General features: G+C 53.8%; 7 protein-coding genes across 7 annotated transcripts; 4 read left to right on the top strand and 3 right to left on the bottom strand.

Moving 5' to 3' along the window:
* Positions 1-231: 231 nt before the first annotated feature.
* Positions 232-1,460, bottom strand: JN550_009123 (uncharacterized protein; the record flags this gene model as incomplete). Its single annotated transcript, XM_049321161.1, has 5 exons — positions 232-418; positions 479-585; positions 663-832; positions 1,020-1,084; positions 1,285-1,460. The coding sequence occupies 5 exons, from the start codon at positions 1,458-1,460 to the stop codon at positions 232-234; spliced, it is 705 nt and encodes a 234-aa protein (XP_049168958.1).
* A 2,522-nt stretch (positions 1,461-3,982) lies between these two features.
* JN550_009122 (uncharacterized protein) lies at positions 3,983-5,775 on the top strand (the record flags this gene model as incomplete). Its single annotated transcript, XM_049321159.1, has 4 exons — positions 3,983-4,064; positions 4,136-4,167; positions 4,228-4,307; positions 4,371-5,775. The coding sequence occupies 4 exons, from the start codon at positions 3,983-3,985 to the stop codon at positions 5,773-5,775; spliced, it is 1,599 nt and encodes a 532-aa protein (XP_049168957.1).
* Positions 5,776-6,215: 440 nt separating this feature from the next.
* Positions 6,216-6,557, bottom strand: JN550_009121 (uncharacterized protein; the record flags this gene model as incomplete). The annotated part of the gene is made up of 2 exons (XM_049321158.1): positions 6,216-6,389; positions 6,486-6,557. 2 exons carry the CDS (start codon positions 6,555-6,557, stop codon positions 6,216-6,218), a joined length of 246 nt encoding a protein of 81 aa, XP_049168956.1.
* Positions 6,558-7,491: 934 nt separating this feature from the next.
* Positions 7,492-8,971, top strand: JN550_009120 (uncharacterized protein; the record flags this gene model as incomplete). Its single annotated transcript, XM_049321157.1, has 3 exons — positions 7,492-7,662; positions 7,719-8,145; positions 8,241-8,971. The coding sequence occupies 3 exons, from the start codon at positions 7,492-7,494 to the stop codon at positions 8,969-8,971; spliced, it is 1,329 nt and encodes a 442-aa protein (XP_049168955.1).
* Positions 8,972-9,969: 998 nt separating this feature from the next.
* Positions 9,970-11,178, bottom strand: JN550_009119 (uncharacterized protein; the record flags this gene model as incomplete). The annotated part of the gene is made up of 3 exons (XM_049321156.1): positions 9,970-10,353; positions 10,446-10,474; positions 10,572-11,178. The coding sequence occupies 3 exons, from the start codon at positions 11,176-11,178 to the stop codon at positions 9,970-9,972; spliced, it is 1,020 nt and encodes a 339-aa protein (XP_049168954.1).
* A 1,251-nt stretch (positions 11,179-12,429) lies between these two features.
* Positions 12,430-13,491, top strand: JN550_009118 (uncharacterized protein; the record flags this gene model as incomplete). The annotated part of the gene is made up of 1 exon (XM_049321155.1): positions 12,430-13,491. One exon carries the CDS (start codon positions 12,430-12,432, stop codon positions 13,489-13,491), a length of 1,062 nt encoding a protein of 353 aa, XP_049168953.1.
* Positions 13,492-14,256: 765 nt separating this feature from the next.
* On the top strand, positions 14,257-17,542 carry JN550_009117 (uncharacterized protein; the record flags this gene model as incomplete). The annotated part of the gene is made up of 6 exons (XM_049321154.1): positions 14,257-14,738; positions 14,788-14,922; positions 14,981-15,462; positions 15,520-15,671; positions 15,724-15,789; positions 15,842-17,542. 6 exons carry the CDS (start codon positions 14,257-14,259, stop codon positions 17,540-17,542), a joined length of 3,018 nt encoding a protein of 1,005 aa, XP_049168952.1.
* Between the last annotated feature and the right edge of the window lie 465 nt (positions 17,543-18,007).

Genomic DNA, 18,007 nt, shown 5'->3' with positions numbered 1-18,007 from the left:
AGATCAAGGCGGCAAGTCACACAGAAGACAATGGCCTGCTGTGCAAGGTGCACATAGTTTAGGTTCAGCAGGGTTTCTTATTCGGTAGCTAGCTACGCGGAATACATTCCGAGCTTACTCCTCAGATCAGTCTAAGCAAGTAGCTTTTGAAATCCGTATCGTACTTTCCCCCAATCAAGAGATTTTGTCATTGTTACACGCAAAAGGGGACCGTTTCGCTTGCTCGGCCATTTACGCCTCACCACAGTCGACGATGGTGGGGCGCTTGCTGTACTTGACGGCACCGCTCTGGGAGCCGGTGGCCTCAAGAGCCTTGACAATGTTCAGGCCCTCCTGGTCAGCGACCTCGCCGAAGACGACGTGGCGGCCGTTAAGCCACGAGGTGACAACGGTGGTGACAAAGAACTGGGAGCCGTTGCTGGGAGCGAGAGTTAGTATGGAGCTGCAGGCCAAAAGGATGTCAAAAATCCCCACTTACGTGTTGGGGCCGGCGTTGGCCATGGAGAGCAAGCCGGGCTTGTCGTGCTTCAGCTGGAAGTTCTCATCGGCGAACTTCTCGCCGTAGATGGACTTGCCACCAGTGCCCTACATGATCATGTTAGTACTATGTAATGAATGGCCATCCGAAGTAAGGATGGCTTTTTTCAGGGTCAGAAACGTACGTTGCCACGGGTGAAGTCACCACCCTGGAGCATGAACTCGGGGATGATACGGTGGAAGGAAGAGCCCTTGTAGCCGAAGCCCTTCTCGCCAGTGCAGAGAGCGCGGAAGTTCTCAGCGGTCTTGGGGACGACATCGGAGTAGAGCTTGAAGTTGATGGTACCGCTCTGGGCTAGAGGTGCCGACAGGTTAGCATGAGTCCGCTAGTCGACGTTGGGAGGATGGGCTTCCTGGGGGGGACCGGAGGCGGGGTTCGGGGGGGTAGGCTTGAGCCGTCGTCGCCATAGCAAGAATCGATGGATCGACGGAAGAAGGAAGTGCGTTGTGGTTTTGAGGGATATGGCAACATGAAAACTTACCCTTGACGGTGCCAGTGGGCTTGTTGTTGGCGTCGAGGACGGGGCCCTCCCACTCAACCTTGAACCTGTAGAGAATCGGGGTCAGCAGAGAGCTCGAGGCAGCAACAGCATCGGAGGGCAGGCAATCAATCAATGCCTTGATGCTACCACGCAAGGGTAGCAAGCACCAGACACCAGGAGGAGGCGGTGGTGGTAAGGTGTTAATTGTATTGCTTGTGCTTGCGGGATGGAGCTGGACAGAGCAGGGCAGCGGAAGCTCACTTACCAGACTTTGGTCATTTTGGCGGATGATGCAGAGAAGTATCTGATGGTAGGTGAAGAAGAGACAAAGTTGGACTTTGCGAAGAGACTGGGTCGGAGGGAAGATGAAGATGGTGAAACAACTCTCGAGCAGAGGCGGGGAGAGAAGTCGAGGAGGGGTCGGAAGGTCTTGGAGCTCATGTTGACAAAAATCTGGGCGGGGCACCACGGTCAGCTTAGGTACTCGGCCAATCAGCGGGCGCGGCAGGGCAGCTCTGCCCCGCCACGAAAGACTTTTGAGGGGTTCCAGGATGCCAGGTCCTCTGTTCCAGGGCCCCCAGCGGCCCAGCGCCAGTACCGTAATGGAATCCGTAAGCCGCCCCTCTCTGCCTTGGGTTTGCCGGGGCCAGGCATGACAGCATCGGAGCAGCAGGATCAGCGGGCAGATTGGCAGAGGCCGGCGGGCACCCGGTCTTGCCAATGGAACCCTTGGGAAGCGCGCCGTCGCTCTTCGACTCTCTCGATTCCCGCCAGCACTCCCCCAGGTGGCGTAGGGCGGTGGCACGACGACATGGGCACCAAAGCAAGGCAAGGGAAGGGGAGCAGAAGAAGCTGTCCCCCCATGCATTGCCCGGCTTGTCCGTCCCGCCCTGCCCAGCCCAGCCAGCCCACGCCATCTGCGCATCCTGCGGCTTCTTTTCGTCACCAAAGCTCTGGCCCCGCCTTTTCTCGGCTAAGGGAGCTGTCTCCCTCTGGTGCTGGTGCTGCTGCTGGTGCTGCTGGTGCTGCTGGTGCTGCTGGTGCGTCCTTTTGGCCTGCAAGCTCCGATCCACCTTGACGGCACCGGTCCATGATTTGATACCACATGCCTCAGGCTCAGAAACCCCCCGAGATGCCGCCAACAGACTCCAGCGCGCCCGCTTGCCCATCAGGAGGGGTTCCGTCATTGCACAGACGATACCTAGTACATGCTCCCCAGCTTCTGGCAGGACCGTCATTGCTCCGCGGGGTCTGAAAGCCACGGGTGATGTAGGATTGCGGCATAATGAACCAATCCGATCAAGACTACCCAGGCAGTGAATGAATGGCCTAATCGGCCGGTGATGCATGAAGCAAGTGTGTGTAGGACGCCCTGCAAGCTCGGGTCCTCGAGTACCAATTGGATATGCCGGACGGCACCGAGCTCTCAGACCGTGCAGCTCTACAGCCACTCATGATGCATGGCGTAGGCTTTCCATGGTGAGTCTGGGCTTCCAGGCACTGGCAGACAATCTGGCTGTCCCCCCACACCGGCAAGCAAGCTTCAGATGGTACAGGAGCAGCACGGAGACCAGAGAGAACACGCGGTGAGTCGCCCTCAGCGCGCAAAACCCTCCCGCGCGGATCCAAGTGGACCAAAGCAGGTCGGGGTTGTGCTGCCAGTGCCCATGGGGAGGCAACGTGGTGTGATGACTTGCTGGCAACGCCGACGGGCCATCGCCGGTCCCCCGGAAGACACGACGCCGTCGAGCCCAGACACGCATTCTTGACCTAGAGCTTCGGCCAGAGTGCCGTGCCAGTTGCTCCCGGGTTGAATCTCGCCGTGCACGTCGACATGATGTACAGCTCAGGACTGGCGTGGAGAGAGGCTTCGAAGGAGGCATGGGGACTGTACGAAGGGAATTGCCAACTTACTTGAGGTTCCACAGAAGGATTGAAGGTTGGATAGAATTACAGGCGTATTTTTACAGCTTGAATGGAAGACTCAAGGCGGACAGATCAATGGATATAGTACAGCTGGGAGATGGAAATTGGTCTCAGGAAGCTCTTTGATGATGTTGCCAAAGTTCTCGCCGAGCGCCTGGAAATTTTGCTGTCTCAACAAGGTTAGCGCCTGGCCCGGCCGCCAAAGCTGAGCAAGCTGGACAAAAGCTGGGGTCATAAGTCAGAGCTCCTGGCACGGAGACCAAACGACGGAACGGAGCAACACGAGTATTGAATATGGATATGGATACCGAGTTCCTGGGCACTCCCGGTGCAACGACGTGTATGTTCTCGTGGTCGTCGCAGTGCAAACCTGTATTGTGCGGAAAGCGAAGACTGTTTTCACCAGTCGACCAGACAGCCCTTTTGCAATGTTCGCAAACGCGAATACACAGTACGGGCAGTCCCCCTGCGTGGTCCTCTCGCTGGACTGTGCGTCAGGAGCTCCAACTGACACGACACACTGCTGCCAAGATGGCCTCCCGAGCGACGGGGTGAAACACCTAATTTCTGGCTGGAGGGCAGGAAAAGAAACAAAACATCACTACAAACAGGACAGATCTGGATGCTTTTGAATTGACCTCCTGCCATTGCTGTCAGCATTGTACACGGAACGGAACTCAGAATCGGAACAAAGCAGTTGGTGTTGGATATCCTGGGCCTGCCTTGGTAACTTAGGGGTAGCGTCACGTTGGAGCAGCGACCTTATTCACCAGGTTAAACCAGGCGTTAGGGGGATCCCGTATCCGTCAGTCCCCAGCAGCTGTCGCGCTGTCAGCAGCCACCTGGCAAGGAACCTCCTGGGGCCGGCCAGACCAGGGGCTCGAGGGTCGTCGCCGCCTCCGAGTTGACAGTTCGCAAGTGGGACATGGGCCATTTGGACCTGACTTCACGCCCAAGAACTTCGAGACTCGGCGACATCGCAACGCTCTGTGAGCATATCGCATCGGGACGGCGCAAGGCTCGTCCATACCAGCACCATGGATTTCAACAGCTTGAAGGACTCCGTGTCCAACCTGACTTTGTATGACCTCAAGGCGGGAGTGCGCAAGGTCCAGAATGGTACGTAAGCAGCCGCGGATACGGCCTCTGTCGCGCGAGTCGCAACCCGAGATGCTGACGACGTCAAACAGCCGTCATGAACTACACGGATATGGAGGCCAAGGTACACTTCAGCCCGTAGCATTGTCGCCGGCAGTCAACTCGCTGACATGAACGGGAACAGGTTCGCGAGGCAACAAACAACGAGCCCTGGGGCGCATCCTCGACCCTGATGCAGGAAATCGCCAATGCCACCTTCAACTAGTACGTCCTCGCCTGCTCATTCCCAAGTCTTCTCCAAAGTCCTGCCTGCTGACGGCCCGACAGCCAAACCCTCAATGAGATTATGCCCATGATCTACAGGCGCTTCACCGAGAAGGCCGCCGAGGAATGGCGCCAGATCTACAAGTCCCTGCAACTCCTCGAGTTCCTCATCAAGCATGGCTCCGAGAGGGTCATCGATGATGCCCGCGGTCACATCACCCTCCTCAAGATGTTGAGGCAATTCCACTTCATCGACCAGAACGGCAAAGACCAGGGCATCAACGTGCGAAACCGCGCCAAGGAGCTGGCTGAGCTCCTGGGCGATGTCGACCGAATCCGAACCGAGCGCAAGAAGGCACGAGCCAACAAGGCCAAGTACACGGGTGTCGAGGGCGGCACCATGGGCGGCTTCTCCAGTGGCAGCAGCGGGCGATACGGTGGATTCGGCAGCGAGTCCGCTTACGGTGGAGGCGGGTCGGCCGCCGGTTACGGAGGCTTCTCCGGGGGTGTCTACGGGGATGGCGGTGGCTTCGGGGGTCAAGAGTCCAACGACTTCCAAGACACCCGAAGAGACAAGTTCGAAGAGTACGACGAATACGACGAGGCGGGGACCGGCTCAAGCTCGTCCCGCGCCAAGAGGCCAGAGAGGACCGAGAGGGCAGGCGTCAAGAAGACCACACCTTCGGCTCCGCCAAAGAAGGCAAAGGAGCCCGAGGTTGATCTCTTTTCCTTCGACGACCCTGAGCCTGCGCCGGCGGCGCCTGTTGCTACCACTTCCGCTGCCGCGCCTTCAAATGGCAGCTCTGCGCTGGCTGCCATGTCCAATGACGACGACGAGTTCGATGACTTCCAATCGGCAGCGCCCGCTCCCCAGGCTTCGGCTCCCGCAAACGCCTTCTCCATTGCACCCCCGATGGTAACCTCCAGCGCTCACTCTACTGCCCAGTTTGCCGCTCCTCAACCCGTCTCTGGGCCGCAGAATGCAAACATCAGCAGCATGATGTCAGCCATCTCTCCGCCCACGAGCAACGCTGGTACCCCCGCTGCCAACTACTCGGCATTCAGTGCCCCAACTAACAACATCATGTCGCCCCAAGCACCCAAACCCACTGGCTACCAACCTTCGCAGCCCAACTACTTCCAGTCGGTTCAGTCCGCACCGCAAGCGCAGAAGCAGCCGGCTTCCACCATTTCATCAGCATCGGGGATGTCCGCATTCAACAAGCCAGCCGGCACCCCTGGATCAAAGCCTGCTGCTGGTGGTGACCCGTTCGCCAACCTTTTCACGCAGGCTGGTGGCGGTGCAAAGAAGCCGGCTAACGCTGGGGCGGGTCCTAAGATGGGCCAGCTGGCAAAGGAGAAAACGAGTGCTTCCCTGTGGGGAGCTCCCACCTCGAGCACTTCGAACCCTGCACAGTCTACGAACACCACGACCGGCAGCAGCGGCCTCGATGATCTTCTGGGTTGAAGGATAAGTCGGCCTTGTTGAAGGCCAGGCAATTCAACTGCGCAATGCAAGCTGCCAGGTTCAGATGCGGCATGACTTTCAATTCCTCATCGCGTCCAGGATGCGGTCAAGGGATATGATGCGACATGAACTTGGGGCTCGTAGGAAGGGAGCCCGATATAGGCATCCGATATGATTGTTAGACAGGCGTCAAGGCGCAAAAAACTACATGCAACGAATTGATTGTCAAATTGTTACCTGCCCTCTTACAAAGCTCAACACCATGTCTAACGAGCCCAAGATAATCCTGACGACAGCGAAACAATAGCATTGCTACGTCTAGTGGCAGCCATAGACCCGATTTATCGCATGAAGTGCCACTATCTGTTTTCTAGGTGAGCTCTTCCAGGCTGCCGCTGCCTGTATTATTATATCCGCTTGTCTCAGGGCAGCCCAGTTGTCTAGGTCGAGTCGTCAATGCGGCCAGACGGCCATCGGATCCACCACAGCTTGACTGGCTCTCGTTGCTCAATACCGCAACCACCATCCATGAAATCTGCTGCAGAGCCGCGTACCCAGGCTCGCGGAACACGCCTCGCCGCCTCCGTGGTAATCTCGCCTGCTTCCCCGGCCGTCTGGCCTCTTGCTCAGCGGCCATGAAACGTGTAGTCCGAAGCAGGGCATAGGGAACCCTAGCCGCGGGCCGCGCTTAAGAGGCCATGGCGACCCACCGTCTGATGCTGAGGCGAGATGAACCGGCCCAGGTTCAGGGCCAACCAGAAGTCCCCGATCAGAGGGCTCATCGCGGTTGTTCAGACGACAGCAAGCGACGGGTGCTTGATTGGGAGTCGACATCTGGGCAGCATCAAGGTTCGCCAGGTATAAGTGGGGCTACCCGCCGCGTTGTGGTTGGCTATAGTCCCTGTCGGTAGCCATAAGCGCAGACTGCCCTGAAGCTTCCCATTGGCCACGCCGGCGGCTCATGAATACGCCATCTGCATCAAGTACCCGTCTTGCAGGCTACGATGAAAATAGCAGCGCGACAAGAGAGATTGCCTGGGCAAACCAAAGGTACGATCTAGTATCTCGATCCTCCAAGTTGCCGCCGTGCATACGGCATGGCCTAACGGACAATCCAGACTCAGGCCGGGCCATGGCTGATTGTCAATACTCGAGCGAGTACTTAAGAGGAACGAAGATCTCTCGAGGTGGGAGAAGATTCAATCTTCATCAAGCAATCTACCATCATCCTCACGACTTTCCTTTGGGTCTTTTTTTCCTATATTTCCTAGTCTCTGTCTCTTTCTGGGAGGTTTCCTCAGTATACACGGTCTCTGATCTTCAACGTCTTCTTTTGGCCTTTACGAATTTCCTATTCAACGGTCTCCTTGAAACCAGTCCCCGTCAACAACACGCTCGACGATATATCTATTTCGTTCACTTCAGCAGTCGACCTGCTTTTTCGTCTATCCACACCTCATTCGCTCGGGTTAGGATACGCACTACATTCTCTCGTCCTCCGGTTCTAGAGACAGTGACAAGAACACATTCTCTTTTTTGAATTAACCATCGGTCTCAGCACCGGTTCCGTATTTCACCATTTCCTCTCCACTTCTTCCAACGGCGTCGATACCTCAGCCGCGGCCGCACTTCCCTCTGCGAACCGCTCTCAAGTACGACCAACCTCGTCCAAGACTCTCGTTGATCACCGCTTTCGAAAAGCCCATCCCCCTCAAAATGCGGTTCCAGGCTCCTCAACTCGGCGCGCTCGGCGTCACCTTCACTGCTCTCCGTGCCGCGCAGTTTCTTTCCCTCGTTGCTATCATCGGGCTCACGGCCAACTTCATTAATGAGATTGTTACCGCTCAGCGTGATGCTCCTGGCGTGCTCATTGGCACACTGACTGTGGTAAGTACAGCTTCTCTGCTATGATCCGAAATCTTTTCGCTGAATATTTTATCTAGGCTAGTACCGCATCGCTCTACATTGCCATCACTTACATCCTGTACTATGATGGCCTGCTGCCACTGCTGATCGCTGGTGTCTTTGATTTCCTCCTGCTGATCGCGACCATTGTCGTTGCGGCAACAGTGGGCAAGCCCCTTTCCAAGCTCACTTGCGAGATCCTCCCGGCTGCTGGTACCTCCACGATCACGTCCGGATCTACCTTTGTGGCCAGCACCACGGGAGTATCCTACCGCAGCATCTTGACCAAGGCTGTCGATTACTTCACATTCGTTGCTGTAGATCAGCCTCACTGCTATGAAATCAAGGCAGTCTGGGGCCTGAGCATCGCCCTTTGTGTGCTTTTCGCATTCAGCTGCCTGATCTGCATTGGTCTCTGGCGCCGCGTCAAGAGCACCAGCGCCGCCGCCCCCAAGGACATTGAGGGTTAGGGGCGCGCGGGTGCGCGAGGAGGAGCGGCTAGAGTAGCTGGGTATACGGAGAAAGGTGTTTCGTTCGACTTTGTCCCTCCGCCTCACCAGATCCACGGTGGGGACAGGAGCATCACGGGGCCTCTCGCCCTTTCTTCCCGCAGCCTGGGCACTGGCACTTTGCACAGCGGCCCGGCGGCTTCCCATCCTACTCTCATGCCCTCCCTAGCGTGCCCCCACAGGCGCAGGCCGCGCCCATCCTCCGGTCCATCGACGAGGATATCCAGGCGGTGCCGCCGCCGCCGCCTATGATTTACGTACACCGTGCCTCGCGCGGCAGATCGCTGACTGCCCAGCGCAAGTCTTTGATGATGCCCATAATTCCAGAGTCTCCCAAGACTCTGGGGCCACCTGCTCAGAAGGCGGGCTCGCCGACCGAGGATTTCATCCCCATTATTCACAAGCGTGTTCCGCAGAAGATCCAGACCAAGTTCGCGACGCCGCCATCAACCCCGAGCGACGATGGTTTCACGCCCATCACGCCCGCGCCTTCCATGTTCTCACCCAAGCTGAAGACGCGCGCACCCCCTCTGATCTCTCCACGCGATGCCCTGGGTATTCCGATCTCCAAGATCAAGTCCCTCGCCCGCTCCAAGAGCAGGAACGGCGGCGATGCGGATGACCTTGAGCCCCTGAGCCCGTCCGTCGCCAGGGACTTGAACGGGCTTCCAGTGCCTGTGCAGAGCAAGGAGAAACCAAAGAGAAGGACAGTCTGGGGGATCATCGACGGCTGGTGGGACCTTGGATTGCTGGAACGGGGGAAGAGCCTGCGGAGGAAGTAATGTTGCTCAGACGAACATAATGAGGTGGTAATACACTGGGTCGGATTGGCGTTCTTGATTTTAGATGAGAAAATCCAAAAAGGAGAAAATCGAAAGCTTGAAGGATGACGGAATATGATAGATTGGAAGGGCTGACTTGGACTGGTAATTTTTGGACATCCGTACGGAATCAGATTGGCAGATATATCTTTTCATGTTGACTATAATAGATAGCACCATGTCAACTCACCATCTACATCTCACACGCGAAACTCTATGGTCTGCACTGTGCACGAATTGAACCTCTTGAACTCATCTCTGACTTTTTACTCCAGGAACCAGCTGGGGCGTGGGGGCGGAGGCTACACTGAACAAACAGCATTATACACCAAGGCCCCGCGAGCCAACTCCATACTTCTAGACCTGACTACAGAGTTCAATGTTCTGAAAACCACAGAATCGATGAGAAATGAGAAATAGGTACACAAAACTCACATTAGAAGCCAAATGTTAGCTGAAGCAGTAGGAAGCCCCAGCACCATCTCTTATAGTCAATCTTGAGTGCCCCACTAATTTTTGGCAGGTATCGAGCCTTCCGCTGCGATGACTACGCCCTTATCCTTGTCCTGGGATCTTAGTGCGCTATGACAGACGAGGTCACCCATTCATGTAGGGGAACATGAGACCGGTATATTGTTTCAGTGTACCTCAACTATCTGGTTAGTCCAACTACAGCGAGGTTGATGAATGTTGCGTAACGATCACGACAGACTTCTTCTGAGGAGGCCAATCTGTATTCTATTAAAGAATGATAGTGGTCCATCAGTCAACAGATATGTGTACACATTCAAAGTAATATCAGAAACGCTTAGGGAACTCTTTTGCGGTTTTATAGCCTAAGATATAAACGTAGCGGGTAATCGAAGATAAAGGCCATCTCTCAACGGGGCTAGAGGGTTTCTCTTTAGAAGCGGGCAAGGGGACGCCTGCTCCAGTGCTATAGCCTGTTCCCGTTAACCTCATAGATCGATCCTCAACGACAAGGTATTGTCGAAAGTGACAGTGCCCCAGAATGGCTCCATGCCTGCGTTGCCAACGTTCACGTAGGTGCTCGTGCTGAAGATTCCCTGCTTCGACAGGGCCAGAAGCCAGTCCTTGATATCGCCCTCGAAACTTCCATCGAACATGCTGTCCTCCGGTGCCAATAGGGAAGAGACCGTGATGCCAGTGTCGGTGTTCAAGCCCTGGTATAACTTCCAGCCATCCTTGCCATAGAGTCCGTCGATGGTTGCAACAACGCCCTCAGAGTAACCGATGGGCACCTGTCCACCAACATACTGGAGCCAAATCATCAGCTCCTGTGCCGAGCTCGATGTCGAGTCGCCCTTGGTGTCAGACGTCATCTGATGAGAATAAGTTAGCTCCAAAGATTCGTCAGGAGGATAGTATTTGTTACTCCTCGTAGCCGAGGAAGCGACTTGTTTCAAGTACTCACTGCAGGACACAAGTTAGCAAATTGTCTTTCTGGATCACTAACAGAGTATGGCCATGTCATAACGTTGGCCCCGATTTTGTGCCCCGAGGATGATCATAATCATTAGAAAACGCAGCTTCTACTTACCAAAGTCGTAGACAACGTTACCCTTGTAGGCCGTCGTATTGCTCACTGTCCAAGTATATTTACTCGGGATGCTGGAAATGCTGTCAAGCGTAGTTTCCAGGTTCTGGGTTAGTCCGATGAACGAGTATCCCTTCACGAGGTTCGTGTTCACGGACTCGTCAATATCCCAGATACTGCTCCAGTGGACGCTTTGGTCGTCGCCAGAGCCGGAGACCGAGTAGTAGCCCGTGCAGCAGGTTCCACTGATGGACTGATAATTGTAATTCATGGAGAAGACAATCCACGGTGTACCAGTCAGGATTTCATAAGAATTCGGTGCTCCGCAGTACGACGCAGTGAGCGCCTCGGTGGTGGGCTTGGTCGAATCAGCAACGGAAGTGGTGGTCGGCGCGGCCGTTGAGGATGAGGTCGAGCTTGGTAGCACAACCTCCTTGGAAGTCGAGGTAGGGATAACGATTTCGGTGGTTGCGATCTCGCTTGTTGGTTGGATCAATGATGCCACTGAGGAGCTGCTAGATGTCGGTCTGCCAGAGCAAGCCCGCTTCTGCGGTCGTGCCGTAGCTGTAGCAGCCAGGCCGCCGATCAACAAAAGTGCCAATCGATTCATGTTTACGAAGTGAAGGAATTGGAAAGTGTTCTTGAAAAATAGACAACGAAGAGAAGTGATATGTAATAAACGAATGTAAGCTCACTGAGCTGGAGAGTTCTATCCTAAGAGACCGAAAACAGGACGCCTTGATCTTTTCCCGGAGACAGGTCCATGCCGTGTCTGTATATATACCGCTACCAAGAGGCAAGCTCATGACCAGGGTCTTATTACATGAGGAACTTTTCAGCCCAGGTTGAGATACTTGAGTTTCGGTTACTGGACTCATGTTTGCAGCCAATAAGGGGCAGTAGTCAAGTTGAAACAGCCAGCCGGGGGAGGCCCTTGCGAGCCCCAGTAAAACGGGGGCGCCTGGTGTCCGCTAAAGAGAAACCCACGGCCAACGTCGTCCAATTTACTCCAGATAAATCACTGCCTTGGCCGTTTTAACGCCACCATATGACAGAAAGAACCAAGAGCTGCGCCGGAAATACAAATATACAAGCGAGCCTACGCGTTCCCATTCCGTGCCATCAGCGTAAGGACCGAAGACCAGGGTGTCAACCGCCTCGTACGAAGACGGCTGCGCCGGGCCAGATCACTTTTGTATAAGCTGAGAACGGGCTTCGCTCACGCTGCGCAACGATATGAAGAGGATAAGACTGGGGCTGTTCGCTTCGCCGGCAGGTCGTCATCTAATATGAGAATTCTGTGCCGAGCACCTGGCTCGCACTTCGCGCCTCAGCTCTCTTGGCAGTCGCAAGCTCGGCCACCACTCGGTCAAGGATCACAGTGCAGGCTCCACACCTCCGGGCCCGATGCCGAGAAAGCCTGACAGCACGTGCATTCTTCAGCTATCCCTGCATTAACTTACACGGATGAAGAACGTTTGTCAACCTTCCTCCGGCTGCGTTCTTCTTGCTGTAAGGAGATCGCATGTTCAAAAACAATACTCCTCGTGCATCGACTTATCGATAATTATTTTAGTGCTAATTACCCAGGACCCACTCTGGCCTGCGACGTCATTGACTAAGTTACCGCTCTGAGCTTGGTGGTCCCTGCCCGACATGGAGTGTCCTCGGCTCTGCGACCGATGATCATTTAGTGACTTATGTACTGCTCCGTACAACCCGCACAACCCGTGAGAATGCACCCAGAAGTTTGGAGCAAACCCCTCATGTTACATAGGTGCACTCTATGCTCCTAGGATTGTAACAGCGCACAGAACGGTCGGTGTCTGCTAGTACGGGGTTGCGTCACTTCTCGAACACCATGTCAGCTCCGTGTTCCGACGCCACTGCCGGCAAAACAACACGAGTCCAGACCGAGACGGAGCTGTCACTGCTCTACCGGATCCTGAGATCCGTCATCAAACCTCTGCGCCCACGTCTAGTCAAGCCTGGGAAACCGCAGCCACCTGGCAGCACACGTTTACTGTCCTACCCGAGGGAAAAGAATGGAATTACCATCAGAGAGCGCCGGCATGGCTCCAGCGGGGTTTGGTTATATGACTTCGAGACCGTTTCTTCTCCCAACATCAAGATCAAGACGCCCTCGACGATCTACTATTTCGCAGGGGGTGCGTTTCAGAGTCCGCCTTCGAGCCAACATTGGAGTTTTATAAGCAAACTTGCCAATAATCTGGTCCTAGAGCACCATTTCACCCTGGTGAGCTACCCGCTGGCGCCAAACAGTCCCGCCAGTGAGTCGTTGCCGACGCTTCGCAAGCTCCTCAGGTCCCTCCTTACAGACGCATCGAAGAAGGGGGACAAGGTGATCTTGATGGGGGATTCTTCTGGAGGAAATGTCGCGTTGAGTCTTGGGTTCTGGTGGGCGGGGGAAATAGCCAGGAGCGGCAACTACAAGCTGCGATCAACGCTTGAGAGCCTCATCGTGATCTCGCCCGCCGTTGACCTTCGGAACTGCAATCCGAGTATCTCTGAGATAGATTCTCGAGATCCTCTGCTCGGCTTGAAGTATACTTTTGCTGTGGCCGAAGCCTGGGCCGCTGCTCCTCCCATGGACTCATCTCGTACCTCTTCAACCGAAGACCCGCATCTATCTCCGCTACTTCACAGCGCGAGTTCGTTCCAACAACTGGCTGAGCTTGGCATCGCTATTCATGGTTTATACGGAACCTGTGACGTTCTCGCACCGGACGCGGAGTTATTCAGATGCAAGTGCGAAGAACATGGTGTGAAAGGCAAGTGGCTTGTCTGGGTCGACCAAATGCATTGCTTCGTGCTTGCTGGCGTTTACGGTATGAAAGAAGGAAGAACAGGAATTGAGTGGATCACAAAGTTGTTGAAGGAGGTGATAGCCACCGAGCCCTAAGTGCAACGCCCGGTGGGCGTTTCGCTCTGCTACTTCGTTGAATGCGATACGAGACTCCGCATTTGAGCGAATGATTATGGTAATGAAGAATGACTGACGATGGACATTGGCGGATATAGTAGGAAGATAAAGGCCAATCAGACAATACGATAATGGATATACATATATTATATGACACCAATGATGAAGCCATGTTGACGTGACTACCATTCTGGAACGTGGGTTTACTAATCGACTTAAATGACAGTGGGATAAGTCGATCGATCTTGAGTTCCCTATGTAGCATATTCGTACAAGTAGAAGCATCACCAACATCGCGCCAGGCCTTTCCCGAGTACGCACTTGACGCCTATAGCCATGTGCTGAGATCCTTGTATCGCCGTGCAATCTCGTCGTGACCTGTCTCGGCATAACTGTCGCCGATAGCCTAACCGAGAGCGTGCCCGGGGTAATTGTGGGATGAATTCTGTCCGTTGAGTATCCCCCGCATCAACCATGGGGTCAATCCCATCATCTTGGCGTGGGGAAGCCGACTTGGCAACCCAAGTTATATGGACTCCCAGCAATAGTGAATGGATCTAAACGAAATGTCATGCAAGTTTGGCGTGAACTGTCTTCGGTCTTCGGCTCATCTTTAATGGCAGCCTTGTGAAGAGTGGCCGGAGTGTGGCCGGAATCGTGCATTAAGTTCATTACAGTGCACCACTGCAATGCTCTTCTCTCTTGTATACCCAGCCCTGGGAGCCTTAGGTAAAAATTGAAGTCATGTGTTGGCCAACATTCCTCTTCCTATGGTTCTCTGCAATCAGTCTTGCCTTATTGGAAGAGAGATTCGTCGCTTTTGACAACTCAGCTGGAGCTGTTCCGATTCACGATGCGGCGATTGTGTTTGCCTCCGATGACACTGTCGGTGTTCGCATAGCCGTCGACAGCATTGTTGGGGACATTGAGCAGATTACTGGCAAACGACCTGCTGCATTTGGAGTCACCGAAGAAAATGCTACGGTGCCTAACTTTGGTCGAAATATCATCATTGCCGGCACACTCGATTCAAGTCTGCTGAAAGGGCTTATTCGAACTGGGAAGTTAGAGATATCTGACATTAAAGGCAAATGGGAAACATTCAAAACGACTATTATCGAACAGCCCTGGACCGGGGTTGACAAGGGCTTGCTGATAGCAGGAAGTGACAAGAGAGGGGTGATGTTTGGCTTATATACGCTGGCTGAGCAGTGCGGGCAGTCGCCGTAAGTATCCTGACACTTATGACCTAGCCTGATGCTAAAGTGATCGTAGGCTTCATTGGTGGGCTGATGTGCCAGCCGAGAAGCACAAGGAGATATATGCGCTACCGGTGACCACTATTCATGGCGAGCCTAGTGTCCGTTATCGTGGGCTATTTATCAACGATGAAGCACCAGCACTCACTGGGTTAATAGGACCCTATTCCTCTCTTCCTAAAAAGAAATATTCGCTAACCCAGAAGTAGTTGGTGGTCCAAGGTCAATGGAGAGAATCACTATCCTCTCAATACTGAGTTCTATCGTCATGTCTTTGACATGCTTCTAAGACTGAAAGCCAACTTCATGTGGCCTGCTATGTGGAAGTCATCCGTACCGAAGCCCGGCAATGTCTTCTTTACTGATGACCCAGGCAATATTCAGCTGGCAAATGATTACGGCATTGTAATCTCAACAAGCCACCATGAGCCTATGCAGAGGGCGACGAACGAATGGAATGAGACCATGGTGGGTCCATGGGACTGGGAAGAGAATAAAGCAAACGTGACGGCCTTCATGGAAGATGGGATTCGCCGCACTCGCATGAATGAATCATACTATACCCTTGGTATGCGTGGCCCAGGGGACGGTCCTATCCAGGGAGATGATCCTATCGGAGTCCTGGAAGACGTGTTTCAAACCCAGCAGGAAATGTTTAGCAACTCCTACGGCAATGCTTCTACAGTCAACAGTAAGTAATTGATTAACTGAGTAGTCGATTCAGCTTCAAGTGCTTACAGATTTTCAGAGGTTTGGACGATCTACAAGGAAGTTATGACATATTACGCTGCAGGACTTACGCCCCCGGACGATGTCACTCTCATGTTCACCGACGACAACTGGGGAAACATCCAGAGATTACCGCTTGCAAACGAGACCACTCGATCAGGCGGTATAGGAGTTAGTTGTCACGACCTAGGATCTCCAACCTGCGCTGACTATTCATACACAGCTTTACTATCACCTGGAATACGTCGGTGTTCCAAAGTCATATAAGTGGCAGAACACAAATAACCTGGTGAGACCACATTTCCCTCTGGGTTGTGATAGTATGTTGACTTCAATTACAGCCAAAAGTCTACAAGGAACTGTCGCAAGCGTACGAGCGTGGAGCTGACCGCATCTGGGTGATTAACGTTGCTGATATCAAACCCCTTGAGGTACCGTTCGGCTTTGTGATGGACTTGGCTTGGAATACGTCGAGCATCTCTTTCGAATCGATACCAAGGTACCTGAACGCACTTGCCACGAGAGAATTTGGTTCGGAACAAGCGGAGGAGATCTCTTCGATCATCATGGAGCATAGTAGATTGATCGGAAGGCGCAAGTACGAAGCTACCCAGGCGAAAACATATTCCGTACTGCACTACAACGAGAATGAGCGAGTATTGTCTGAGTGGCGATCATTGGCCCAAAGGGTCTCGAGCGTGGCTGGCCTAATACCCGGAGATCGGAAAGATGCCTTTTGGCATCATGTGCAGTACCCCGTCCATTCTGGATACACGTACCACGCTGTGGTGCTCGGGCTGGGGCGCAATCAGCAGATTGGCTTCGAGAAGCGTAATTCCGCCAATGCTGTTGCGTCGGAGGTGTTGCAACACTTCGAGTCGGACTTCGACCTCATCGAACAGTATGACTCCATTGCTGGGGGCAAATGGACGGGAATCCTCGCGCAGCCCAAATATGACCAGTACGGCACCGCCAGTCGTGACTGGTCTGAGCCGACGAAAGATGTAGTAACCGGGCTCTGGTACGTACAGCTGCGCCAGAACTCTACATATTCCTTTGGAAATCTTGGGATCTACGCCGAGGGGTGTGAGAGTGCGCAGAATCAAGGTCGAAGTCTTCCGTCGGTAGATGAGTCTGCACCAACAGGGCAGTCCGCCAGTCAACGCGCATACGCACCCATTTTGCCCATAATGGATCCCTACGGAAAAGGCGTTTGGAATGTTGACCTCTTTCATCGTGGGGATTACCGCGTTCCGATTAAGTGGTCGACCGAAATCCCTTTCGATTGGATCGTCGTGAGCCCATCGTCTGGTGAAATCTCACAGGCAGAGCTTGAGCAAAGACTCAACGTTTCCATTATATGGGACAAAGTTCCTTCCGGATTTCAAGAAGAGGTCAGCTTCAAGATAAATTACAACACAGTTCCTTGGTTTGATCTTGTCCGCCTCCCAATCGTCAACTACCATGTACCTGACGGTTTCACTGGCTTTCCCGAGACCTCAGGCGTCATATCTATCGAAAGTCCTCATTTCCAGCGAGCATCGGAAGGGGATGTCAGCTTCGCGTCTATTCCATATCTTGGAACTCGCAGTGACTCAGGGTCTTTGGCCCTCCGACCCTATAAAGGTGCACGGGATTCGATCACAGCAGCCCAAGCAGCCTGGGTAGAATACGACATCTACCTCTACAACAATTCTTTTCCACTCAATGCTACCATTTACGTCAACAGTGCCTTGGATACTGACCCAACTCTGAAAATGCAGTTCTCATTAACACTAGACGCGAACGACACAGGCATAGGCTGGACTCGGCTACTTGGAGACCCAGCCAAGCCCGGAGACACACCACCCGGATGGTCGTCAACTGTCGCTGATTATGTATGGACGAGGAACATCACCTTTGGGAATATCACTGCTGGAAAACACACTTTGCGGTGGCAAGCCAACTCACCTGAGGTGTACTTGGAGAAGATTGTTCTCAACACGCGGGGCGGGTTGAAGAGCAGCTACCTAGGCCCCTCAGAAACCACCTGGCTCCAGTAAAGATTCGGCAAGAAAACAAAATGCAGGTTCAACTAGTTTACTCAATGTGATCTCTCTTCCACTAAATAAGCATTGTACGCCGTACCCACTAAGCTGTACGCAAATCTGCAGGAGTAAATTCGGCTTTGCGGCTGCCGATGTCAATCCAGCGAGACGATCGAGTCGGACATTGCAGTCCTTGGCATCGCACCTGGTTGATGTTCGATACAACGCTGTGCATATATTAAATTGTCGGTAAATGTACCAAACCTGTGAGCACACCCAAGATTGACGACATCCCGTCCCCCAAAATTTTCGGAATCTGGGGTACCCCGGACTTTGTATCCACCCTCAGAGAGTGGAAAGTGGAGTCTTGGACTCCGGAGGGGCCCCGAAGCGAGCGGCTCACATTCAAGCTGCGATTACAAGGTGATGTTTAGTAAGATATAAGGAGCTTACCTGTGAACACATGAGTTGTGGGGAAAG

Source organism: Neoarthrinium moseri, assembly GCF_022829205.1.
Source record: "Neoarthrinium moseri strain CBS 164.80 chromosome Unknown scaffold40_Wmoseri_CBS_16480, whole genome shotgun sequence".
NCBI classification, from domain to species: Eukaryota; Fungi; Ascomycota; class Sordariomycetes; order Amphisphaeriales; family Apiosporaceae; genus Neoarthrinium; species Neoarthrinium moseri.
Note: the sequence above shows the minus strand (reverse complement) of the source record. Positions and strands in the feature narration are given on the sequence as shown.